Below are 26,820 nucleotides of genomic sequence, written 5' to 3'. Positions count from 1 at the left end.
AAGAGTTCCCTCTGACCTCCGAGGAACTTGCTGGTTCCTCTTGGTCGTCCAAGGTGCCTCTCCTTCTTCTCTGTCCCTACAGGACAGATCCGGTCCGAAGACCCCTCAACAGCGGTTTGTCCGCCTGGGTGTTCGCAAAGCTCATTGGAGCTCGCTATTCCCTGACTGTCTCGCTGCGATGTTTCCAGTTGAAAGTATGATTTCTTGAGAACTTTGTATTTCAAAAGGAATCCTTTATTGAAAGGGATGAAAGCAAGTCAAACTCAAAGCAGGCTCTGGGGTCCCTCGGCATGCGGTTCAGGATAAAGGGAATTAGGAGCCCCTGTCCACCTTCCGATGTGGATTCCAGCCAATCCGCAGGTGTGAATATGAATTGCACTAGTTCCTCTGAGAAACAGATACAAAGAGTTTCTCAGAGTCATTTTACAAGCCACTCATTCCCCCACTTTTCCTGAAGTATGAGATTTCTTCAGGGATTCCTGGCACCAGGCAACAGTTATAAATCAGGGTAAAGTTTATACAAAGAGGATCAGGCAAGAAATTGGATATTTAAGATATATAGGAAAAGATTTAAATGTGACACTCCAAATCCCCCCATTCCTTCCATGAAGAATGGCAGATACACAAATCTGACAGCCCCCTCAGTACACTGGGGTTTCCAAGTTGGCTGATAAAGCAGATCTTGCCTAATGTCAGGCCAGACATTCAAAACCCAAGAAAGAAAACTTCCAACTCCATTGAGATAGAGAAGAGGTACTTTTACTGAGTTTGAAATGATAGCAGCAAAAGCAAGGCAAGATTCGATTCAAAATGTGCAAGTTACAGATTGAAAGTTTCCTCTCCCCCCTCCCCCTCAGGGTCCAGCACTGAGGGTCCAATCAACGTCCAGTATGATGTTGAGTGAAGCTCATTTTCAGGTATTTCACCCATCTGGAGTCCTAGGATGGTTGGCCTTGATAGGGTGTAAACAACTCCACTCAGCAGTGCAATAGTTCTTGAGAGCAAACCTCCCTTTCAATTCACATGGGACTTCACCTCACCAACCCAAATGCCATGCCCTTCCCTCCCCGTTACTATTGCAGCCAATAGCAAGCATGCAGCAAAGTCGAACCCCATGCTAGCTGACATAAAGTCTTAGTCAATTAACAAGCTGGTTTGTAAATACCTGAATTCTAATATATATATTGTCTTCACATGACCTGATGACATCGCCCTTGCCCTTCCTGTTTTGTTATTGAATTCAGTATATTTACCTTATATACAGGAAATTGAATTGGAAATAGTCCATTATGAAGCCTACTTATTAGATAACATTCATAAAGAGCAAGGAGGGGATTGTCATTTCAATGTAGAACATTTAAAGTTAGACACAGAAACAGAAAGAAATCTCATATATACTTTTTTTTGGGCTATTATTCATAGCCAATATGCTGACAATGACCTTTAAAATGTTAACATATTCAAATCTAGGAGTCCTTCAGGAAGCTTCATCCCATTCCCTAAAATTTGATGAGAAATTACTCTCTCTATCATAATTATGAGACAGGCATATTGGTTAGACCATAGTGGCCATGACAGCCACTCCAAAACACCAAGAATTCAAATTGCAAGAGATTCCAACAATGGATCAAGGCCTTTGTTTTTAGGCTGGCATTCATCCCTTATACCATGGGTCTAACTACAGCCCGTGGGCCGCATGTGGCCCACCGAAGCCATTAATCCGGCCCTTGCAGAACCACAAGGCTGCCCGTCCACATCACTCCACCCACCCTTCAGCAGATGCAGAACTTACCTTCACCAGCCCCACGGGCTGGAACTGAAAGGTAAGGCCAACAATTTTTCCTGCAGAATGCTGCTGGAGGTGTGGGAGGTGAAAAATGGGGCAGACAGACACCCCAGGAGGCAAAAAAGGCCCATTTTTGACAAAAAAAACAGGCCGCTTTTGCCTGTTTTTGGCCTGCAGAATGCTGCTGGAGGCAGGGGAGGTAAAAAAATGGAGTGCACAGATGCCCCAGGAGGCCAAAAAATGGGTGAAAACTGCCTGTTTTTCACCTCCCCTGCCTCCAGAAGATGGATAAAGAGAGAGAGAGAGACAGAGTGAGAGAGAGACAAGACATACACACACTCAGAGACTTGATTGTAAGCTCCTTGGAGCTGAGAAGATTAGCTGTAAAACTGAGTTTTCTGAAGTGGACCACTAGACTCCTAAACAACTGAAAAAATTATCTAGTAAAAAGAAAAGTCAACCAAAAGAGCAACATGCAAACAAAAGCAAAAAAAAACCACACACCACCAGGAGCAAAACAAATTAACATTTGCGTGCATTGTTTAATGGACTGTTAAATTGGCCACACCCACCCAGTCACATGACCTAGCCACACCCACCCAGTCACATGACCACTAGCCATGCCCACCCAGCCAGTCTGGCCCCCCAACAGTCTGAGGGACCGTGAATTGGCCCCCTCTTTCAAAAGTTTAAGACCTGCCTTATACAGTGCACTTTTGATGGCATTAGGCTCTGTCTCTTCTAACTTTATCTTTATTAGATATTTCTGTGATAACTGTGGCTTTGCCTTTTGTTTCTTTTTTGTGATAACGTATCCTGAAGGATACACATCCATCAGAAAGCTTTTAACAGAAATGCATAAAAGAACCTCAAGCAATCAGTTTTTTAACATCCGAAAACTTTGATCTGGGACAACTTAAAAAGAACACAAGTGCTATGTGCAGCTCAGAAGTTATGCTTCTTTTTAAAGCTTTTTTTTAAAAGGCTGAAGCGAGGTAATCCTGCAGCCTTGCTTCAGTCTGCTGTGGAACGCCTCTTAACCCTCTCACATATGAGACTATGGGAAAAGGCTAGGCAAAGGAGCTTTCTGTTGCAATGCTTTCTGAGGGAGCCACCCAAGCTGAGTGCCAGGCTTTGCAGTCATGGTAGTGAACAAAGTTTCATACCCAGTGCAATTTTAGATTTATAATGTATCTCTGTAGCTACTAAATACAAACTTTTAAGCTATGTCAGGACGAATGAACAAAAGAGAAGGAAAATAAGAAATATTGTGTTTAATATTTTAAACTCACCGATAAAATATAAGAAAAGGGCAATTGCCTCTCTTTTGTTTTAGCTGCAAAGAACTTCTCAAATGTTGGCAACTATCTTCAGCACATGCAGTTTAATTAAAAAGATTTAAGCCCACATTAGATGAGGCGGAATTAAGGTTGGGAAATCTCTTTCCATTTCAGTTCATTCAAAGAAATACTTCAGATACCAGCCAATGATAAATAAGGTAAAAAGGGAGAATGATACATTTTTCTGTGAAAAGTATCCTTCCTTCCTAGATTCTTTCTTTTAGAATTCAAGCATGAATAATACTGAAAATCAAAACATAGGACTTTTAACAGATAGCAAAAGATATACACTGAAGTTAATTTTTGGTCCGGGACTCTTCCCTTAATAATATTCCTTCACTGAAGCAAAAACAGAAGTATTCTCCAATAAGCTATAGACATCTGCTATAAAAGTCACAAAAAATTTCCAAATTAATTTCTCAATGGGCATATTGCCATGCAATATGTAGCATCTCCAGCAGAAAGATTAACAAAAGATAACTTTTAAAAGAATCCACATGATTGGAGTGCTACTTAACATGACTTCTCCACTTCTATTATAGTCAAGCAAAATATCCACCAACATTATCTGATCACTGTTTATAATTCCCATTGCTATAGAAGGCTGAAAATTTGTCTGTGTAGGTAAGCTTTTTACTGCAGGTTTCTAATTAGGAAAATAAAACTAAGAAAAATGGTTCAAAATACTATGCAAATCCTGTTCTTTTTTGAAGAGCAGCAGCCTTGTGAAAAGTGATGGTCATTGCAGAATGAGAATTGAAGAGGGTCAGCTAGCAACAACCTGAACCTTATATGAACCTGAAGTGAGGAATGTTTATTCCCACAAACAATGGCTGAAGATCAGGTCGACTAGAAACCCTCATTGCCTTTTGTGCTCAAGCAATTCTTTCTACTGGAACCTACTGCTTCCTTAGAGTCTTATCATCCAGACAATTTCACATAGTGTAAACGTATAGGATTCAGCCCTCATATTTCAACATCACTTTCTTTATCATTATCATGGTCACCATCGTAGAACTCATTGGAAGCTTCTGGCCTGCAAGATATAATAAAGTTACAAGGATAAGAAGATAATGTAGCAAAAATTAAGGATAAATATGGAATCTGCTTCTTAAAAAAATGCAACAAGCACCTGGCTCTGAAAAGGAGCACTATGGCTATTAAACAGATCATACTAAGAGTCCTAATCAATACATAATGATTTCTGGGAGTAACTGCTGGAGTTTCTCTCGAGTATCAGATTAAAATACATAGTTTTTATTTGTGGGACAAATATAAAAACATGCCTGCTGTAATTATCTTCTGAACTTCTCTCTTCTGGATCAGGCTCCTCTGTGCGATCATAGCTCAGGAGATCAGAAGGGACATCATGGATCTGGACACTAGGTGCATGATTCAGCATCTTCAAATTCTCAAATATTGTCTGCCGTATTTGATCTAAGTACTTCACAGAAAATAGAAAATGCAGCAAAATCCTATTAAGCAAATCACTTCAGCAAAGATTATCAAATTCCTATCATCATTTCTGCGGCCATCAAACTTAAGCATAATAACAAAATTAATCTACAATTAGGAATAGGCTTTAGTAAACAGAAGCACTAATAATGCATCTTTTGAAACAATTAAGAGATATTTTGGAAAGGAAGCAAATAAAGGAAAGGGTCAATTTTTCCATTTAGTAGGAGATACTCACCTGCCTTGAGTTCTGATTTTCAATTCTAGTGCTGACATCAGGGTGGAGAGTAAAGTCTGGAGCAAAGTATTCAAAATATTCTTTATGGATAAAAAATAGAGAAATGCTTATATATATTAAAAAGAGAAATCCATATATAGCATACATCAAAGCACAACAACAGACAGTTATTCCTCTGAGGAAATAGTTAATCCTCAAGTTACTAATGTAATGGAGCTTCCCAATTACATTTGTAACCCAAGGATTCCTTTGATTGAACTATATTAAATGAATGCAATCCCTCCCTGCTTTCTACAATGCATTCGCTAATCAAATACATAGGTCCATAAATTCACATGAGGTATCTCAGGATGGGGAAGGGCATGCAGGGTATGGTGCGTCAGCAGGCCACCTAAGACCTCCCCCAATCCACTGAGATACCTTTATGCTCCCCACAATTGCTTCTGCCCCCTATCCTGCCCCACTGGTGTTAACAGACCGGGGGCTGCTTTGCTAGCATCCCAGATTCCACTTACTTCTCCCTACCCTGTTTCCCCTGGATTACTTACTTTCAGATGATGGTGAAGCTGTAAGAATGTGAAATCTAAGGAAAACATTTTTGCCAGCTTCTGAGTAAAAGACTTCAGCTGCGGGCCATGTGACCAGCAGGCCTCTGGGAATAGAAAAGGCCAGAGTGGGGCCACCACAGCCTCCTGCTTCAGGGCAGCTTCAGGGCAGCTTCAGGGCTTGGGGCAGCAGCTGCAGCCAATCGAGGAGCTTGCTTCCTTTGTCTCATCTGGCTGAACTGCAAGCTCCTGGTTGATTGGCTGCAACTGTTGCCCCAATCCCTGAAGCTGCTCATTCCAACTAGCCAGTCAACAGCAAGCATAAGACTGCTCGGCACTGGCCAGACTGGGTCCAAACTAAGCCTGCAGGCCCTCATGGCAGAGGAGCTGAAGTCAGATGGGGCAAAGCTGTTTTCCTTGCATCTCACGTTCTTACAGCTTCACTGGCTTCTGAATAAATAAAAGACTTTGGCTTCTCTGCCATGTGGATCAGCCTCTTCTGGAACCCTTCGAAAAGTACAGTAAAGCCATGGGAGGAGTAAGTGGAATCTGGGTCACTAGCAAAACAGGCCAGTGCTTGTGGAGATCCGGCGGGGCAGGTTAGTGGGGGGAAATAGGCAGGGGCATGTTGCTACGTCTCTGTGGCTGATGGTTAAGGGTGAATGACTACTGTGTTGCTGCAATGTGCATAACTTCACAACCAGGTTGTAAATACTTTTTTGGGGTGGAATGTCAAAATTTTGAGCGGTCGCTAATTGAACTATCATAATGAGGATTATCTGTTATACAATCTTAACTTTTTCATTATTTGTCTGAGATATGTAATTTATTGTGACCCTTTATATCATAAAGTGTAAACAAACAGACTTCTGTCTTGGATAGAAGGTTGAACTAGAAGACCTCCAAGGTCCCTTCCAGCCCTATGATGTAATCTACTAAAATCTCCTCACAACTGGCTAATCTACAATTAGAAAAAAACCAAAAGAAAAAGAAAAAAGGAAATTTCCCTGGTGTTTTTTATTTTCTTAGTGTCAGTTGCATACCCTCTTCATCTAGCATATTAACATACTGTTTTTTCCCAACTGGGTAGCCATGATCTTCAACATTAACAAATCATTGCTGATACGTGAGTAAACAGGCAATTCTTCAGACAATGTGACTATAAAATATATAGAAGTATACTTCTATATATAAAATATAAAGTATAAAAAATAAAAGCACTCTTTAATACAGGTCTAGCAATTGCTTAGAAGTTAGCAAAAGGCAGTACATTGATGTTAAAACTTCTGTTTTGTTAAAAATTTACTGATGTTCCTAAACTGACTTTAAAGGCAACCTTGGCTATGCTATTTCAGTATAATATTCAGACATTCTGCTTTCATGAACCAGTATTTCATAAATATAATAAACCAATAAAGTACTTCTGGGAAATTACACTAAACAATATGGAGGAATATTTTTTTACATTTCTCAATTGCATTATGAAATTGTTCATGTTTGAACTGATAGTAAATGAGACATTATTATAACTGCATATTATGCATAAAATATAAACAATTGCACAAATATAGAAAAGTTACTGTGTGTTTTATACTAAAATATAATAAAATTTATAGCATAATATTGTTTATGTAGCTGGCTAAGAAAAGGTTAAACAAATGATTGTTTATATTTTAACAAAGAAGAACCTACTTACCGCTATATGGAAGCTCTTCACTAATTGCTTCATCTACAAGCAATGATGTTTCATAAGTCCTGAAATGAAAGGCATACTATATCCATCAAAGCTGTCAGGAAATTGTTATTTGCCTAACTAGTTGGCCAGGCATTATCAACTAACTATGTATGTTTGTAGAAAGGCATGAGTACATTTTATGTACACTGAGAGCATATGCACCAAGATAAATTCCTTGTGTGTCCAATCACACTTGGCCAATAAAATTCTATTCTATTCTATGATATTGTTTTAAGGCTGTGCTGCATCATGCAAGCATCCTGATTGGTTGAGCTCTGTAGCCAATGTATAAAAGGACTATTAAATTATGGCTTATGGTAATCTACAGGGACGCTACAGCATTGTAACCTAATGACATGCTGCAACTGTGTATGTGAGCTTTATGATCGTTGCTTGATCATGGCTAGTTACTGATTCCTCAAGATACTGACTGTTGTGAATTGAACTGTGTTTTGCTGAACTGAAAGAAGACCTTGTTTGTTTTGGAAGTCTATGTTTGGTAAGAAGACTGACTTTATATGTGTATGACCTGGAATTGTTTTTGGACTATGATTTTGCTTTTTCCCTAAAAGTAAAGGAATATCAAACCCCAGTTTGTCTGCAAGTGACTGTTATTGTATACAACCAGTCTCTGTGGTTTTCATGCGTAGGTTATTCTGCTCAACAGTCCACAATCTTAGTTGTGAACCCAGATTACCCTTAACAAAAGCCATGTATCTATGCCACTTACATACTAATTTATTACATTTATTGGCTGCCCATCTTATCATAGGGTAACTCTGGGCAGCTTACAATAACTTAAAGCCATGAAAGATGACTATCTTCAGCCTATCTCAATGCTCTTACAATACTTACCAGCATCGGGCCACATTGCGAACTGTATAACCACCGCCTCCTAATACCAGAAGGGGAATGTTGAAACTTTTTACATATTCCACACACTCCCTGGAATCCAAAGTTAGAATATTTATATTGGCATACACACATAAATAAAAATTGTTTTTGTGTGTGTGTAAATCTAGCAATTTAGTGTAAATGACTGCTGTTAAAATTATTTCAAAGTTGTTATCAAACCTATTTCGCTGAAGCTGGGAAATTGCTAAGCTAATAGGGGATTGCCAAAATCTCCCCCACAAATATTTGAACAAAGGACCTTATTAATTTAGAGAAAATCTATTGGGGACTGCGCAGAAGAAAAGGGCTGAATAATTAGATTCAAAGAAAGAGGGCAGTTGAGCGAGCCAACCTTTTTCTGATGCTTGCTTTCCTGTCTCCAAAGTGGAAGAATGTCAGCACTTGCTGGCGTTTGAACCAGTTACAGGGGACTTTGAAAGACACTACAGGCCCAGTTTTAATGCAATGAGAAGTTGTAATAATGTTTCTTGACAGCTAATATTAAAACTGGGAGAATAGATGCAGTGCAAGAGCTAACTATGATCTCTTCATACGCTCTAAGACTGACAGAGATTGGAATTGCAATGTGTTGTGATTTATAGAATGACTTTCCCCTTTAAAATAAGCTCAGCACTGAAAATGAATAACAACTCTGAAGCAATTATAAAGACAGCAGTTTGCTAAGGGGAATGCATGTATGCAAAAGAAAGCAAAATGGCAGTCACAGATATTGAAGAGATAGACTCCAAATTGTGCTGCCATCAGCAACATCACTGTGAAGAGCCCTGGCAGCATATGACAACAGATTTGAAAATGTACATAGTTTGTAAATAAACTATTCTTTCTCCTTAATTTGTTAGTGAGGAAAACAACATGTTCAGCTAAAAACCAAGCAAACCACATTTAGTGTAACCTAAAACCCCAGCCATTTTGCAACCTAGCTTTAGAAAGGGAACCTGCTAAAAAGACTGAAGTATTTCTCAATTAACAAGAAATATTAAAAGCAGTGACAACTTATTTCCAGATCAACAATTCTGACACTATTATTGCATTGGTAATATAAAATATCTCTTGGTATCTCAAATACCATAGTTTCAGATTGCAACTATCAAGGGCAAAAAAAGGAAATAAAACAACAAAAAAAGACATGATGTGTGATTGGATTTTCCAAAATTTCCAAAATTTTGCTGGAGTTTCATGTTTGATTAGAGGAACAACTTCCCCCCCCCCCAATATTCACATAACATACAAATTCCTATCTAGCCTACAACAGAATAACTAAAAGCACAGTCCGATGTCTATATTTTTTCTGCTGAGGTGCAAATACAGCTGTGCAGTGATTTGGAATTGAAGGGGAAAAGATTATGCAGATGGCCCAGAAGTGCTCCATTGTATCTGCTGCCATTGTTTAAAGAAACTGCTTTTTCCTGTGCTCAAAGATGCAAATGGAAATTTAAGGAGATGCCCAAAGAAGATCTATATCACCATTTCCCCTTCAAATCCTTATTGCTACAAGTCAGCTCAAAGGAAGATGTGTTTAAATATGATTGAAATAGCAATACAAATACATGTCTTTTTCTTGCAGGATGGTTGGCAGCAATTTTGGAAAAGTGTTTTATAATAAAAAGAGGGTACAGGACAATTTGGGAGGGATCTTAATGCCTAAAAAACAGAACTTCAACAACATTAAAAGAGAAAAAAGCAGAGCCATATCTTTATTAGCCTAATTTCCCATTTAATTTTTGATGGGTTATAAAATGGACTTACCCGTGTCCTCTTATACTGAGGTTAAAGCAGCCCAGGCGATCACAGCCTAAGGAGTCAGCACCACACTTGAAAGGGTAAGTGGGAGAGATAAAAATGAGGAATAAATTGAAATTTCCCAACAAACATACCCATCATTATTGTAGCCCTCCGTGAGTCCCTTCATATGAACACAAGGAACAGCCATCAAAAATTCTCACCTGCAACACTATGCAAGTTGGCTGATAGAATTCCACCACTTGATTAATGACTGGCTGAAAGAGGTGCTTATAACCTTCCAAACAAAAAGACAAAGCAACCACTGCTATAATTTCCCTGCTGAAATATGCACTGAAGATGGATAATCCAACAAGCCCCAGTGGAAGACTCACTTTGGTCATCAATGCCATCCCGCAAAGGTACATTTAGACAGTAATAGCGGCCACTCTCAGCTCCAACTTCATACATGTCACCTATATGTGAGTGTAGAATTCAAATAGGGGTACATATTAGAAAACATCCATTCATGACACAGAATTTCAAATTCTTTCACATATTATTAACTGGCTAATAGAATTCTGATTCTTAAAAGCTGACAAAGAACAGTAAAAGATTTTGTACCTGTACCAGGGAAAAAGTAATTCCCATATTTGTGAAAAGATACTGTCATGACACGGTCTGTCAAGTAAAAAGCTTCCTGCACACCATCTCCATGATGGATGTCTATATCAATGTAAAGCACACGTGGGTGGTACCTGTTAGAGAAAAAAAACTTTTCTGTGGGAAAGACCGTACTTCCTAACATCGGTAAAACTTAAAGACTCATTTATGAAAAATCTGTACTTATCACTAGTGTCACAGCAGCATCTCCTCAGAGCTGCTGCAATTCTGAAAAAGCTGATCTAAATTTATAGCACTTTAAAATCATACTGATGAAAGAAAAATCTGTCCAGGATCGTATTCCGTTAAACTGTAAAGCAGACATAGGTGCTCATTTTCTATTTCAAGATTTTTCTCAATCATGCATCACCTTTATTTTCTCTGTAGTTGTAATACCCTCTTGTTTTTGTCACTCTCCTCTCACAATCGATGAAGAACTTATTAAGTCTGGAGTAATGGGGTGTAGAGAATTTCTGAAGTTAGGCCCAAAGTTAATACATTTCCTCTGAACTCAATGAGCAAACAAAAATATCACTAGTACTTCTGCCAGAATTTAAAACATTAGAAATAAACAACAAAAAGTTAATTAAGACTTCGATTTAAAAAGTTATAAATGGATTAAGAGTCCAGATAAATTTGAAATAAAATTTTGGAATGCATTACACAGGTAGTTCTTATAGACTTAAACTGTTTAATGACAGTTCAGAATTATGATAGCCATTGAATAGGTGTTTTATGGCCCATAAAGCGTTCTAGTCCTTACAAAACCACCCAAGTTCATATGATCATAATCGGAGTGCTTGGGAACCTGTTCATACTTAAAACTGGTTGCCAACAGCCCTGAAATCATATGATCACCATTTGCAATCTTCTCTGCTAGCTTCCCCAGAAAGTCAACAGGGAAACCAGCAGGGAAGTTTGCATGTTGCTGCTGCCTGTCATAAAGCTGAGATTCTCTCCTGGCTGGCAGCTCTTTGAGAATGAAAAGGCTGCTTGCCAGGAGGGAACCATGTGGAACCGAATTTTTCCCACCCTGCCCTGCAAGGCAGCCCTTTAAAAAAAAAGGGTTGCTTGTGGAGGGGAACTTTTCCAACATGTTACATAAATGGAAATTGGATCCCGAAGATCTGAGCTCCATTCCTGCAGCTCTCTGGAAGAATTCCCCTTTCAAGCACAGAGAATAGGGGAACTCCTCTGACAAAAGGAAAGGTCAGATCTTAAGTTCCTGCAGCCCACAGATGAGTTCCCTTCTGCATCCAGACAAGAGCTGAACTCAACAGGCGACTCTTTCACTCCCTCTGACCAAGGAGATTGCTTAACTACTATAACTAAGGGTGCTGAGATTCTCATTGTTGACGAAAGCAATTATATGGGCTCCCTTCGCTCAATAATGAAGATTATGGTCCCAATTGTGGTTGTACGTTGAGGACTACCATAAAGAATCCTTCCCCTGGGAAAGTGGACATTTTAATTTTTTTTTCTAAGACATAATTAAAACAAGCAATTTTAAAAATTGAACTCTAGAGGGAACTAAAGTTTTTAATTAAAGGAGAAGACTACATAAACCTAATGTCAGGCCTGGAAACCATACTAGGCCTTAGGTTTCCAGACGCTGCCACATTTTTCCCCTGAGGGGAAGAAGAGGGGTTGAGAATTTAGTCCACTGGAAGGGATATCCATTATCAGAATCTACTTGGGTCAAAAGTTGGAAAGTAAATGTGGACAATTTGATTAAACAATTTCACGACACTTTCCCTGACAAACCTAAAAAACCTCTTGGAGGGGGTAGAGGGGGGTAGAAGGGGTTAATTCTTTGTTTTCTTTCCTAGGATATAGCATCTTTTGCAAGGGGGGATGCCTGTCAGGCCTGGAAACCATACTAGGCCTTAGGTTTCAGACGCTGCCACATTTTTCCCCTGAGGGGAAGAAGGGGGGGTTGAGGGGTATGGTAACATTCTTCAAGTGGTCAAGGTCGGATTGTGTTCACATCTGCAGAAGGAGTGGCAAGAAGAGGTTTCGAATAAAGTGGAAGAACTTTGGACCATGTGACCAGCAAAGGGGTTAGGGGGGTGGGACTCTTGGGGTTTGTATAACTGGGAAAAGAATCCGGAAGTTCAGTTTTGGAATTTCACTCATTGTGTGCCAGTTTCCTTATGCTAGTAAATAACTCTGAAAGACAATGTCTTCTGAGATTTTTTTATGCAGAGGAGGTTTTTCTGGAATCTTGACACCTAATTAACAGCTACAGAATTACACAAAACATTGTAACACTGGAAATACTGATGGACATTTGTGAAAAATGGAATCAGAAGTTAATATCAACAATGTCAATAGCGATGCTGGTTTTATAGACAAACTGTGTCCAAAGATGTTATGGAAAAAACAGCACAAAAGGAACAAGTTGACATTACAAGAATGATATGGAAAGGGATGTCTCATTAGGCATGTAAAAGAAATCAGTTGATGCTTTAAAAATCAAAAGAGAATTACAAATAATAAATTGGATTTACAAAAGAGGTCTGTTAAAGTTGGATGAAAATTGTGAGAATGGGTAAAAAAGAAATGAAAATAAATCAAGTTCTATGACATTACTTGAATGGAATAAAGATTGAGATTGTTAAAAGTAAAAGGAAGGAATAAAAATGGTTTATTTCAATAAGTGTCATAGGAGCAACTCAGACAACTGAGGAACAACTTTCTGACAACTCTTAATGGATTTGCTGACATCAGGACTGAAATTATGCTTTATGGATTTGTTTACAGATAAGATGGGTCATGGGATGAAGACAAAATTGGTTGTAAATTAGAGGTTGAAAAGTTACCATAATTATTAAAAATTGTTGCGATCAACGTTGGAAGTCACTTCTTTATATATTTCTTTTCTCTTTCATTACTATATTCTTATCTCTTTTCTCTACATTTTTTTTCTTTGCACTTTTTTTTCCTTTCTACTTTTCTTTCTTTGATTATGATGAAATCTGAGGTGAGTTTTATGATGAATTCTGGGGTGAGTTTTCCAACATTTTGTAAATGTTTGGGCATTTTTAATTTTTAGCACCTGGAAAGAGACCTCATATATCTATATTTAGAATCCCAAGGGGACACTATGAGAGAACACTTTGTACTGTGGTGAATTATTCATGCAAACAAGAATGCCTACTTGAGAAGCTCCAAAATGCCAATCACGATGTCATTCACGTAACAAAACCCAGAAGCCTGGAGAATGAAAATAAAGAAATTACTGTAAATTAGTTAAAAGGAACCACTATGCCTTCCTAATAAAAAAAGCAGACTTGACTATTACCTCAAACTTCTTGGCATGATGCAGTCCTCCAGCCCAATTAATTGCAATATCACAAATCTAATAGAAGAGAAATATTAACTTTGAAAAAAAGAATTATTGCAAAATGAAATATCTAATAAAAGATCACTAAAATCTATACCTTAATTTATTTCACTAGTCTGTATTATCCCCTTTTAATAAACTGCACTAGAAACATTCAATCATAGGCCTGAAATGCCTATGGGGTCTTCTAGCCAAATCCTACCCAAGGCGAAAGACCTTATACTATGCCAGACAAATCAATGTCCAATCTTTTCTTGAAAATATCCAGTGATGGAGCACTCACTACTCCGGCAGGCAAGTTGTTCCACTGAATAGTTGTTCTCACTGTCAGGAAATTTCTCCTTAGTTCCAGATTGGATGGCTCTGTATCCAAGCTTCCACTGATTGCTTCTTGTCCTATTCTTGGGTGCTTTGGAGAATATCACATCTCTTTTCTCTGAATGCCCTTCATGCGGTGGTGGGATTCAGCCGGTTCGCACTGGTTCAGGAGAACCGATACTTAATTTTTTTGTTGAGTTCTGTGAATGGGTTACATGTGTTCTGGAAAATCTGTGTTTTCTGGAACACGTCTAGTTTTCATTCAACTTCCTTCCAGGTGGTGGAAACCCCTCCCCAAAAGTTGGAAACCTTTGATCACGTCATTCAGGCAAAACCTGTCTCAGGCAGCAGGGCAGGGCCTGCGCATAAGGCAGCAGCCCAGGGCCAAAACGCCAGCGGAGCACCAGAGGGTCGGGGAGGGTGCTGAAGCAAGCAGGTGTCATGGCTGCAGCCCCTATGCTGGCTGCCCCTTCCCAGCCACAGCTGGAATGCCACTGCATTGAAGTGCCAGTAGATGCTACCCTTCTCTCCGGTAGGTCTGGGCAGCTGCTGGAGAGAGATGGGCCCGTTTCAGCGCCTAGTACTCAGTTGCCCTTACTTCCCCCAAGCATTTCTTTGCCTACCTGATTTCCAGCTCCATCCCATTTCTCACCTACTTATGCAGGGAAACAAGTCTGTGGGACTAAAAAAAAAAGTTCTATCAATTAATTCCAACTTCTCGCGAAAAAAAAAATCTTGCGAAATTGGAATTGATTGAACTTTTTTTTTTAGTTCCACAAACCTTTGTTTCCCTGTGCACAATGGCGAGAAATATGATGGAGAAACGCGATGGAGCTGGAAATCAGGTAGGCAAAGAAATGCTTGGGGGAAAAGAGGGCATCTGGGTGGTGGTGGGTAGAGCAAGTTCTGCAGCGCAGAGCTGTGTTGAAATGGAGAAATGGGGAAAAGCGGTCGACACGAGGGAAGGCCACTTTCCCACTTTCTTCTCCCTGCTCCTCCTCCTTCCTTTATGCCGGCCACTCCATTTCCCATTTCTCCATTGCAATGCAGCACCCAGGATCCACTTTTGATAGCGGTGGTGGGGGTAATTTAACAACTAGTTTGCCCAGGGTTAGGTTGACCATTGCAGGAGGCTCATTCTGCATGTGTGGTGGAGCTGGAGGACAGGGATGGGCCACACCTCCCCTGATGGTCAACCTGACCCTGGGCGAACCGGTTGTTAAATTATTTGAATCCCACCACTGCCTTCATGCGATGGGATTCAAGACAGCTAACATGTCACTAATCCTCTTTGTTAACAGAATAACAAGAGTTTGAAGAGACTTTGTAGGCCATCTAGGTCAACCCCACCCCCAGTACAAGCAGGAGACCCTACATCAGTGATGGGTAATCTTTTTGCCATCGCGTGCCAAAAGCAGGGATCGCACGGAGGGGGGGGGTGTCACACGCATGTGTGCCCCCATCCATAATTCTAAGCGCCCCGCTCCCTATGCATGCATGCGCAACCCCCCTGTGCTCCCCCTGCTTTTGACACACGATGACACGGTGGGCCCAGTAGGCCCATTTTTTGCTCTCTCCAGGTTCCAGGACCTTCCCCACCCCCCAGGAGGCCCTTCAGAGGCCAGAAATGGCCTGTTTGCTGACTTCCAGTCCCACTAGAGGGGGGGAGTCTCTGGAGGGGTAGGGAAGGCTGTTTTCGCCCTCCTAGAAAGGCACTAGAGCCTGAGGAGAGCAAAAAACAGGACTTCCGGTCCCACTGGAAGTCGACAAATAGGCCGTTTCTGGCCTCCGGGGTTGTGTGTGTGCCTAAAAAGGCTCTGGAGTCTGGGGAGAGCAAAAAAATGTCCCCCAGGCCCTCAGGAGGCTGGAAACAGCCCGTTTCCCTACTTCCGGTGGGCCCAGAAGGCCCAAAAATCAGCTGGCCGGTGAGCGCATGCATGCCGGAGCTGAGCTCGTGTGCTCACCGATATGGCTCCACATGCCACCTGTGGCACAAGTGCCATAGGTTCGCCATCAAGGCCCTACATCATTTCTGACAGACGGCAGTCCAATCTTTTCTTGAAAGCTTCTAATGATGAAGCTCCCACAATTTCTGAAGGCAAGCTGTTCCATTTGTTGATTGTTCTCATGGTCAGAAAATTTCTCATTTCTGGGTTGAATCTCTCTTTCATCAGTTATTAAGCAGGACATACCTAGTTCCCTGAAGCGTTCATCATATACAAGTAATCCCCCTATGTATGAAAGTTCATTTAGAGAATTTTCACAAGACCAAATTTATTCAGAAAGGGTACTTAAGTTAGAAATTCAAATCTGTGATCAAAAAGAGGCCTCTGTAACCATGTGACTTGGATTCAGTCACTGCTGCAGCAGCAGCAACCATTTTTAACTACGTGACTTTCCTGTGTCATTTGGGATTACGTCATGCATTTTTCTGAAGCTGGTAGGGTTTTGTGTTTTTTTGTCCCTGGTCACATAGCCAAACAATATCCAATGATTTTTGCAGCTGGTCTGGCGCAGTTTGTTTTTGTGTTTTTTGGTGCTGTGTGGGCTTGAGGACTAGTGCTAGAATTGAGTGCTAGAATTGCTTCTATTTTAAAATATTCTTTTTTGTTCTTTTATAGTACTACACTGTTTATTTGTTTGGGAACTGCTTTGCTTTTTAAGTACTATACTTTGCAAACTATTATGTTTGTAAGTTCAGTACTTTGCAAAGATTTTTTTTTTTTGCATTTGCCTTGAAACTGCTTGTGGAAATGCTATCCAGCATCTAAATAAAGCATTCTATAATGTTGTGTTGCCTTGCTTTTATTTGGAGACTAGCTGGATACCTGTGCTTCGCTACAAAACTATGTGATCGGGCTTGATACATCAACACTTAAAGCTTGCAAATTAATGAGTAGTTACAATTGGCCTCTCCTCTCCCCTTCTCTCCCTCAGCCTTGCCCCACAGAAGCCTCTCCTATCCTACCCCCTTCTCTTTCAGCCTTGCCCCACAGAAGCCTCCCCTATTCTATCCCCTTCTCTCCCTCAGCCTTGCCCCACAAAAGCCTTCCTATCCTATCCTCTTCCTCAATCTTGCCCCACAGAAGCCTCCCCAATCCTATCCCCTGGTTGCTGCTGTGAAAGTAAAACTGAAAGTGAAACTCCTGTCCTCTGCCTGTGTTTTGCATTTGGAACAGATTTCTTTTCAGGTGGGGAAGGGGAGTAGAACTCATTAGCATCAGAGCATGTTAATCATAATATAGGAAATACTAATGCTCTGATGGTCATTTCGAAAAATCCTTTCTTAGTGACACCTAGCAGCCAAGAGGAACATATGTAGCATTATGGTTCTGGAGATTTCGTGATTACACTGTGAATGGTTTTCGCGTTCATATATATAGATTAATGTATATTTCTGTAGTTTGTAGGTTTTAAATTTAAATTGTCTCCAGAAGTTATGGGTGCTCCATCACTGGAAGTTTTCAAGAAGTTGTTAAGTGAATCATACTGTAGCTATGCAAATCTAGCTTCCTCCATTGACTTTGTTTGTCAGAAGCCAGATGGGAAGATTACAAACGGTGATCATATGACTCCAGGAGAATGAAACTGTCATAAATACATGTCAGTTGCTAAGCAGCCAAACTTAGATCCCATGACCATGGGGATACTGCAATGGTTGTAAGTCACATTTTTCAGTTCAGTTGTATCTTACAACAGTCACTAAATAAATAGTTGTAAGTTGAAGACTACCTGTATTCCAAGTGCAATATACAGCAGTGTAATGATTTCTCATGGTTTTGATACTATTCTTCTGATGATGCAGCCTAGGATTGGATTGGCTTTTTGGCAGTTGCAGCATACCGCTGGCTCATAGTTAAGTGGTGATCCACTAGGACACCCAGATCTTTCCCACAGCTAACGTAGTTGAGCTAGGTACTGCCTCTACTATGCCTATGCATTATTTTTTCCTGTCTAAGTGCAGGACCTTATTTCTCTCACCACTCAACTGTGTGTTGCTAAATAAGGCTCAATGTGCAAATTAGCATGATCCTTTTGAATCTTGAGCCTATCTTCCAAAGTGTTAATAATTCCCCCAGCTTGGTGTTCTGAACATTTTATGAGCTCCCCATCCCCTCATCTAGACCATTTATGAAGAAGTTGAAGAACACTGCCCCTAAAACAGAAGCTTGTAGTACCCACTGCATGCCTCCCTCCATGTAGATGTAGTTCCAGGATTACATATTGAGTGTAGTTAGTCAGCCAGTTGTGAATCCATCTGGTGGCAGTACTGTCCATCCCACATTGTTCTATCTTACCAATAAGTAGGCTGTTGTCTACTTTGTCAAATGCCTTACTGAGATCTAAGATAGTATACTCCACAGCATTTCTTTGATTCACTAATTGTCAATCCTGAAGCCATTTAGGGAGAATCTTCAGGGCTGCCACAGCAAGGCTCAGTAGAGCTGTGGGAATGTGAGGGGGTAGATATCTGGGGGATGTGTAGCCAAAATAGCATTCTTACCTGTGGAAGCCAAGCACGCTCTACCAGGTGTTGGAGGGTGTGGACAAAAGCCAGCCGTAGTTGGGACTGTGACCTGATTGGACCATGTAATGGACTTGTGACCTGAGGGGAAGAACTTTGGGTTTTGATTTGGGTGGCAAAAACCTTGGGTCCTTCAGAGTTGGGTTTTCACCAGCTGTGCCAATATGACATTCCTAATAAAATTATGCTTTGAGGAAAGTCAAGCCCTCAAGAGTTTTGATTGCTTTGGGTTTTTACTTGGAAACCTGACATTAACCCAACTCTCCTAATAAAAACAACCAAAAAGCTCCCCGTGCCTATAGGGCTATTGTCCAGGGTCCTGAGCTCCAGCCACTTACTCAGGAGACCGGGCAGTGGAAGACTCAGGGAAGATGGAGAAGAAGACGGAAGAGGAATCATCCAACACAAGCAAAGTCACAGGAACTGGAGCAACCTGCGGAGACAGCTTTGGGACCCTCCGTTTCCCCTTGACAGCTGAGCGGTCAGAAGCAGCAGCGGCGGAGATTGAATGCCAGCTTGGTGCCCGGCCCAAGGAGCAGGTGGCCTGGCCATCAGCTCAGGAGCTCTATCAGTGGGGCGAAAGCTTGGAAGGCAGCATCAGATTCCCGATGCACCAGGAATTGTAACGACTGTGGGGAGGACCCAATCAGCTGGCTGGTGCTCCAGGAACCCCAGATCGCCTCGGCTCAGCACAGTGCACCAAGGTCTTCTAGTGGAAAGCGAGTCCAGAGAATAGGGAATCCAACCCCCATCAAGACACCAGTCCCTGGCAGGCCTGCCAGACAGCTTTGACCAGTTGAGTGTCAGCAGCCTGGGATAGCTCCCCCAGGGGGTCAACTGGCCATGGCCCAACTGACATTCACCTTCCCTGGCCAGGGAACGTGACTGGTCAGAGCAGAATTTCCTATTTCCTTAGCAGAAAGCAGATTGTGCCTAAGCCTCCTTTGCCAGGCCCAATCTATTGCTCAAACCACAACTGCTGCCAGTGTCAGGCCTGAAAACCATATTAGATTTTAGGGTTCCAGACGCTGCCACATTTTTCCCCTGAGGAGAAGAAGGGGGGCTGAGGGGTATGTTAACATTCTTCAAGTGGTCAAGGTCGGATGGTGTTCACATCTGCAGGAAGAGTGGCAAGAAGATATTCGAATGAACTGGGAGAACGTGGGACCATGTGACCAGCAAAGGGGTCAGGGGGGTGGGACTCTTGGGGTTTGTATAACTGGGAAAAGAATCCGGAAATTCAGTTTTGGAATTTCACTCATCATGTGCCAGTTTCCTCATGCTAGTAAAGAACTCTGGAAAACAATGGCTTCTGAGGTTTTTTTTATGCAGAAGAGGTTTTTCTGGAACCTTGACATTATTCCAAAACTCATAACTTTCTTTTGCTAACGGTACCCTCTCCTCCGCTCAGAGGGGGCCCGTTAGGGGGGTGCTGGGCCCCAGCCTCCGCAACCTCCACAGCGGTGCAAAGACCCAGCGAAGATGGAAGAGCAGCAAGCTGAAACCGTGGATGTAGCACAGAAGTTTGAATCTGAGGATTTAGTTGAAATCACCGACTTCCCATCGGAAGATATGACTCAAAAACCCGAAGTGGTAGAGCCTGCTTGTCAGCTTGGAGCACGGCCCAAAGACTCCAATTCATGGGTAAGCTGTCGTTCGGGAGAAAATATTTCCCCGGTGCGGAATGGAGAGCCCCCTCCCTCTTCTCAACCTCTCCTGGAGACACTTCCTTGAAGGGGGAAAAGAACCATTCGAAGTGTGGACCACTGACACTCTTCTTTATCGACTCTTTGTTTTCTTTCCTAGGATATAGCTTCTTTTCCAAGGGGGGACGCCTGTCAGGCCTGGAAACCATATTAGACTTTAGGGTTCCAGACGCTGCCACATTTTTCCCCTGAGGGGAAGAAGGGGGGCTGAGGGGTATGTTAACATTCTTCAAGTGGTCAAGGTCGGATGGTGTTCACATCTGCAGGAAGAGTGGCAAGAAGATATTCGAATGAACTGGGAGAACGTGGGACCATGTGACCAGCAAAGGGGTCAGGGGGGTGGGACTCTTGGGGTTTGTATAACTGGGAAAAGAATCCGGAAATTCAGTTTTGGAATTTCACTCATCGTGTGCCAGTTTCCTCATGCTAGTAAAGAACTCTGGAAAACAATGGCTTCTGAGGTTTTTTTTATGCAGAAGAGGTTTTTCTGGAACCTTGACAGCCAGCCAGCCATCTGGCCCCTAGGCCAGTCCAGACCGGGACTTTGGGAAGGGGCCATGGGTCTAACAAGGCCAGGGAGTCTGCCTCACCAGAAGCCCCTCAGGCTGCCACCAGTGGACTAGATCCCTCCTGGATGGGCATATGACCCCAGCCAGGTGGACCAGTGCCAGTGGATGTCAGCACCTGCTTCCCAACTAGCTCCAGTTCTGCAGCCACCAGTGCCACTGGCCACCCTGCCCCACAGCCATTTTTGATTGCACTCCAGGGAAGCTAGCGTACTTCTTGAATCAGATCTGCTCCCACCTCAATTGCTATGGAGGCCAGTACCAGTCCAATCGATGGTTTCAGCCATCGTCGACAATGTGGAGGATGAAGCGGTGGAGCAGATAGTCCAACTGCTTGATGAAGGGGCTCCTGAACTGGAAGATCATGATGAGTTCCTGCAGCTACGGAAAACCCAGTTTGAAGACACAGCCCAGGGGCAAGAGACAGAGGCTGAGACCTCAAGCAAAAGGGCCGCCCTGCGAAGGAATCAGTCTGGGAATTCCAGAGAGTGGTGGGAAAACTGTTAGACTGGCCAGAGCACCTCCTTGTCCACCACTTCAAGGAGGCCCTAGACCAGGCAGACTTGCGCCTTGTGAGGGGTCCTTGACTGCATACAGGAGTGGTACTAGATGGCAGTGGCCATGGACCTTGAGATTCACCTGCACCAAAAAGCCGCGCCAGACAAAAAGCCTAAGTGAACTTTGGGTTGCCGAACTGGAGAGGTAGCCAGAGGAGCAAAACCCGACCCCAATGGCAGCCATTAGATGTTTCAGGTGTGGCCAACAAGGCCACCGAGCATCAGTGCGCCTGGCCCTGGGACCAGTCCCCCAAGCCTGAACTCCAATGAGGCCCAAGGTGAAGAGGACCCTGCACAAACCAGTGGACAAGTAAAGACTCTCTCGGCAAGCCGTTGGGTTCCTCCCCCTCTGCCAAAGGAGGGAAAATTCCAGCTTCAGAAGCCCCACTGGCTACCGTGAGTTACAGCAGTGAAAGTAGCAAAGACGACCCAATGGTAAGTGAAGTCATCTGCTCCTTCACCATAAAATTGCAGATAGTGGTGCCCAGAATGGGAGTCCAAAGGGATATAGAGGCCAACATAGACACCGAGTGTACCAGATGCCTTATAAGGTTCCCCACTGTCCAGAAGCTAGGGATAAGCATGATGCCCTTGATGCACCCATTCGCTTTGAACAAGTTGATGGAACATTAATAGGCGGAGCCCCAGTCACCCCAGTCACCGAGGCAATAAGGCTTGAAATGGGCCGCCACTGGGAGCTCATCTGCTTTGTAGTGGTGCCAAAAATAACAGTCGGTCATTCTGGGCTTCGCCTGGCTGGTCAAGTGGGGCCCAGCCATCATGTGAGAGGATGGCTATAGAAAGCTAAAGATAGGAGTGGGACCATTGCTGCCCCCACCCTTAGTGACAAGGCCCCATCGGAGCCACTATACGGTCCCCGTCCCGGTGAGAAAGCTGCTACCATCGCTGACTCGCCACTGGACTGCACCCAAGTTCCCAAAGAGTACTGAGACCTGGCTGATGCATTCAGCGAGCAAAAAACCAACATCTTACCGCCCCTCGCACTGACCCACCGACTTTGCAATAGAATTTGTGCTGGGAGCCAAGCTACCTAAGCCAAAGATGTATTCCATGACCCCTAGGGAAATGAACCAGCTAGGGAACTACATTGACACCAACTTAGCTATTGGATTCATTCAATCCACCAAATCTAGGGTGTCCATCCTAGACATGGGTCGATGAGGCTTTGCGTTGATTTTAGACAAACACCTACTCTTGCCATTGATGAAGGACATGCTAAGCCACCTGGTGAGGAGGAAGGTGTTTACTAAGCTAGACCTAAGAGAGGCTTATTACTGGGTGTGAATCAAAGAGGGAAATGAATGGAAGACAGCCTTCAACTGCCCATTAGGCAGCTTCAGGTTTAAAGTGATGCCGTTTGGACTGCAGGACACCCACACAGTCTTCATGCAAGTGATAAACAAGGCGCTGCATGAGCATCTACAAAGGCATTGTAGTCTATCAGGTGACATTCTCATATTCAGTGAGATGTTAGAAGAACTAGTGCGTCAAGACTTGAAAAAATTCCTAGCAGCTAAACTATATGCAAAGTTGTCAAAATGCAAGTTCCACAAGATCTCGCTAGTCTACTTGGGCTACTGAGTGTCAAACGAGGGAACTGAAATGGACCCGGGAAAAGTGAAAGCAGTTCTAGACTAGAAACCCCCATGTATCCGCAAACAACTCCAAAGCTTCCTCAGATTCGCCAACTTTTCCGGCAATTCATCCCTGCCTTCGCTGAAGTGGCACTTCCCCTGGCAGGATTATTAAAGACAGGAGGAGTGGGGCTGAACAATGACCTGGCCAGCCACTGGCTTGGGACCTGGACTGCTAGCGGGCATTCGAAAAACTAAAAAGGCTGTTCACAGAGCCCATCCTCAAACACCCTGACCCTGAACAGCCATTTGTGGTCTAGGCAGATGCCAGCAATGTAGCCATAGCAGCAGTGCTGCTGCAAGCCAACACCCAGGGCCAACTATAACCCAGTGCTTATATTTCCAAAAAATTCACTGACTGTTGTGTCCCACCCCCACTCCGACGAACGAGTCAAGGAAGTCCGTAACAAACTTGGCAATGAAGCCTCTGCAGCTTGCCAAGTGCCTTCGAGGTTTATCAGGGCAGGCAGGAGTCCAAGTTGTGACTTCAGTTTGCGGTATCAGCAAACTAGATAAGACTTTGCTTGACTCAAGGTTGGAATGCCAAAAGCAGGTCCTTTATATAGGCTGTGGGGTGTGGCTCCATGACTCAGCATTTATCCAGGCCTGCCCCACCCTTCCTTCTGCTGGCGTCGCCACTCAGATCTCCGGAAGCAAGGGTCCACCCACTTTGAATTGTCTTCAGCTGGATCTGCTGTCAGCGTCTGGGAAAGGGAGCGGTCAGAGGGAGTAGGCCAGGGTAATTCCACCACCTGGCTGGCTCCTGCTCTGAAGGCTGAGCCAAAGGAACACACGCTGTATGAGTAAGGTTTATTGGGCTTCTCCTTTCACTCCTTGAATCCTCTCTGGGCATGGGGCCAGGGCCGGAAGCTGGAGTCATGACAGGCCGTTCATCTTCATTATCAGGCTAAGTCTGATAAAAGGCCCGGTTGGAGACAGGAGGGGCCCGGCTGAGGAGAGGAGGGAGGACAAGTCACAACACTGACACTGAAGGCATTAGGCAGTGTGGGAGAAGGAAGCCTATGCCGTCCGATGGGCCCTCCTCACCTGGAGACACTTCCTACAGGGAAGCCGAGTACCCTTCAAAGTGTGGACTAATCACTTTTCTAAATGTGTTTTAATTTGGTTCCTCAGTTTATAGCAGTTATCTTCCTTCAGTGTAATACATCTTGAAGTTAATTGAATGCCCAGATGTTTAACTTTCTTCACTATTTGAATATCTAAATTCTGCATTAGTTGCTTTTGTTTTTCTCTCATATTTTTGACTATAATTTTAATTTTATATTTGTTTATTTTCAGTCTAGCTACTTCTCCATATTCCTCTATTTGTTGCATTAACTTTAGGCCTGTTTCCATTGGTTCTTCCATAATGAATACTAAATCATCCACAAACGCTTGTAGCTTATATTCTTCTCTTTAAATTTTCATTCCTTTTATTTCTTTATTTTGTCTATTTAAAACTTCTAACATCAAAATAAATAACAATGGAGATAATGGACATCCTTGTCTAGTTCCTTTTCTGATATCTACTCTTTCTATCATTTCACCATTTATTATTACCTTTGCTGATTGATCTTTATATATAGCCTTAACTATGTTTACAAATCTATCCCCAAAATCCATCTTTTGTAATTCTGTGGTCATAAATTGACAATTCACATTATAAAATACCTTCTGCACATCTAAAAATAACAACGCCATTTGTTTTTCTAAATGAGCTTCATAATATTCCAAATGTGTCCAGTATAATTCGTATATTATCTCTAATTTGTATTTTGGGCAAAACACCATTTTGGTCTGAATGTATAAATTCATTCAGCAACCTCTTCAATCCTTCCGCCATAATTGATGCAAATATTTTATAATCTGCATTTAATAATGAAATTGGTCTATAATTCTTTAGTTCTTGCAGGTCTGATTCTTCTTTTGGTATAAAAGTTATATATGCCTCCATCCATGACTTCAGCGCCTTGGCTTCTATTAGTAGATCATTAAATACTTGTAGCATTTTATCACTTAATAGATTTTGCAATTCTTTATGTAATTCTGCTGGTAATCCATCTAGTCACGGGTTTTTCCATTCTTCTGTCTTTTAATCGTTGTATTTCTCATCATCTGCAATATCTCTGTTCTCAAGTTTTCTTCGTAAATCTGACATGAATTTCTCTGGGTAATTATTTCTCATCGCATATTTTGTATACACTGTATATATCTCATCAATTCCATTTAGAATTATTTCTTTACTTTCTTCCATCACCACTGCTAATATCTCTGCTATCTTCTCTGGTAGGTTTTCTCCCTTTTCCTCCTCAATGTTTTGGAATCTTAAATAAAAGTCAGCCTTGTCCATTTCGAGAGTTATAATTGTTTTTTCCTGATTTTTATCAATGGTTGTTAAGTCCATCTCTTCCACCTTTTTCTTCGTTTCCTCTCCTTTTTCTTCCATTAGTTGAAATTGTTGTTCATTTTCCCCTATTATCTCTTTAATTTCTATCAATTCTCCCTCCATTCTTTCTAATCTTTTTAAGATCTTCATGTATGTTCTGTAACATATTTTTAAAATCCATATTAATTTTCTCTTGTTGTAATGTAGAATCTGCAGTCTTTGTTGATATTGATGGTGATAATAGATGTAGTGTTGCTTTCTTCCCCTTATCCATCTTGACTCTTCAAATCACCACACTCAATTTGTAATCCAAATATTTCAATTCTCAAGTTTCAACTATTTCCTTATTTAAATTTTATTTAAATTATTTATTTAAATAAATTATTTATTTAATAAAGGGTCCTTGAGTGGTGCAGACTGCTAAACAGTCTGTTATTAACAACAGCTGCCTGCAATTATTGCAGGTTCAAGTCCCACCAGGGCCAAGGTTGACTCAGCCTTCCATCCTTTATAAGGTAGGTAAAATGAGGACCCAGATTGTTGGGGGCAATAAGTTGACTTTGTATATAATATACAAATAGGATGAAGACTATTGCTTAACATAGTGTAAGCCGCCCTGAGTCTTCGGAGAAGGGTGGGGTATAAATGTAAATAAATTAAATTAAATTAATTAATTTAAATTCTAAGTTCAAATTCCAAAACTGCTCTTGAAACCCTCCAGTTCTTCAGGTTCTTGAAACCTTAATCCACTTATGTTTATCCAAAAATATCCAAAGCTAACCAACAACCATCCAAAAAGCCAGAGCAAGAAAAAAGAAAATTAAAAAAGGAAAAAAAAGGAAAAAAGGAAAAAGCCAAGTCGAGACAAAAATAAAAATTCACCAGTTACAAAATTTCAAGGTTTCAAAATATCCACTACCATGGTCTGCAAATATCCACTCCTCAATATTCATAGAACAGATATAAAATATTTTCTCCCAAAAAAAGATTGCAAAGAGAAAAAAGGGAAAAAGAGAAAAAAGAAAAAAAAAAGAAAAAAAATCCAAAAATAAAAATGGTAATTATACCAATCACCCACCCACCCACCCACCAATATTTTAATCCAGAAGGAAAAAGCCAAAAGGAAAAAAAAAAGACAAAATATCACTATTCCAAAGTCTTCTGACAGGAGAAAAAGAGAGAGAAAAGCAAAAAGCAAACAAGCAGCTTAGTCCAAATAGTTTACACAAACTTTATTTCTTCTTTTTCTGGTCGTCCTGTTACAAAATCACATGACCACTTCTTATCAGAAATTTCTTGCCATTTTCCAAAACAATGCCCAAGGTCACGCTGCTTTTATCTTCTATGCAGTACTCCTATTTAATT

General features: G+C 41.8%; 1 protein-coding gene across 2 annotated transcripts in view; it reads right to left on the bottom strand.

The window, feature by feature from the left end:
* Positions 1 to 3,045: 3,045 nt before the first annotated feature.
* The window catches only part of HDAC3 (histone deacetylase 3), a 180,454-nt gene continuing 156,679 nt past the window's right edge, over positions 3,046 to 26,820 (bottom strand). Inside the window, exons 5-16 of one of the 2 annotated variants that reach the window (XM_058174614.1) lie at positions 18,565 to 18,666; positions 13,701 to 13,757; positions 13,557 to 13,612; positions 10,358 to 10,491; positions 10,129 to 10,209; positions 9,958 to 10,031; positions 9,761 to 9,825; positions 7,955 to 8,044; positions 7,061 to 7,119; positions 4,820 to 4,899; positions 4,413 to 4,570; positions 3,046 to 4,162 (exon numbers count right to left, since the gene is read on the bottom strand). In XM_058174614.1, coding sequence (XP_058030597.1) covers positions 4,093 to 4,162; positions 4,413 to 4,570; positions 4,820 to 4,899; positions 7,061 to 7,119; positions 7,955 to 8,044; positions 9,761 to 9,825; positions 9,958 to 10,031; positions 10,129 to 10,209; positions 10,358 to 10,491; positions 13,557 to 13,612; positions 13,701 to 13,757; positions 18,565 to 18,666 — 1,026 coding nt within the window. In that variant the 3' untranslated portion in view covers positions 3,046 to 4,092. The remainder of the gene's footprint in view (positions 4,163 to 4,412; positions 4,571 to 4,819; positions 4,900 to 7,060; positions 7,120 to 7,954; positions 8,045 to 9,760; positions 9,826 to 9,957; positions 10,032 to 10,128; positions 10,210 to 10,357; positions 10,492 to 13,556; positions 13,613 to 13,700; positions 13,758 to 18,564; positions 18,667 to 26,820) is intronic. The other variant, XM_058174615.1, reaches the window with a different exon arrangement.

Source organism: Ahaetulla prasina, chromosome 3, assembly GCF_028640845.1.
Source record: "Ahaetulla prasina isolate Xishuangbanna chromosome 3, ASM2864084v1, whole genome shotgun sequence".
NCBI classification, from domain to species: domain Eukaryota; kingdom Metazoa; phylum Chordata; class Lepidosauria; order Squamata; family Colubridae; genus Ahaetulla; species Ahaetulla prasina.
The sequence above is the reverse complement of the archived record's forward strand: the minus strand, read 5'-3'. Positions and strand labels throughout refer to the sequence as shown.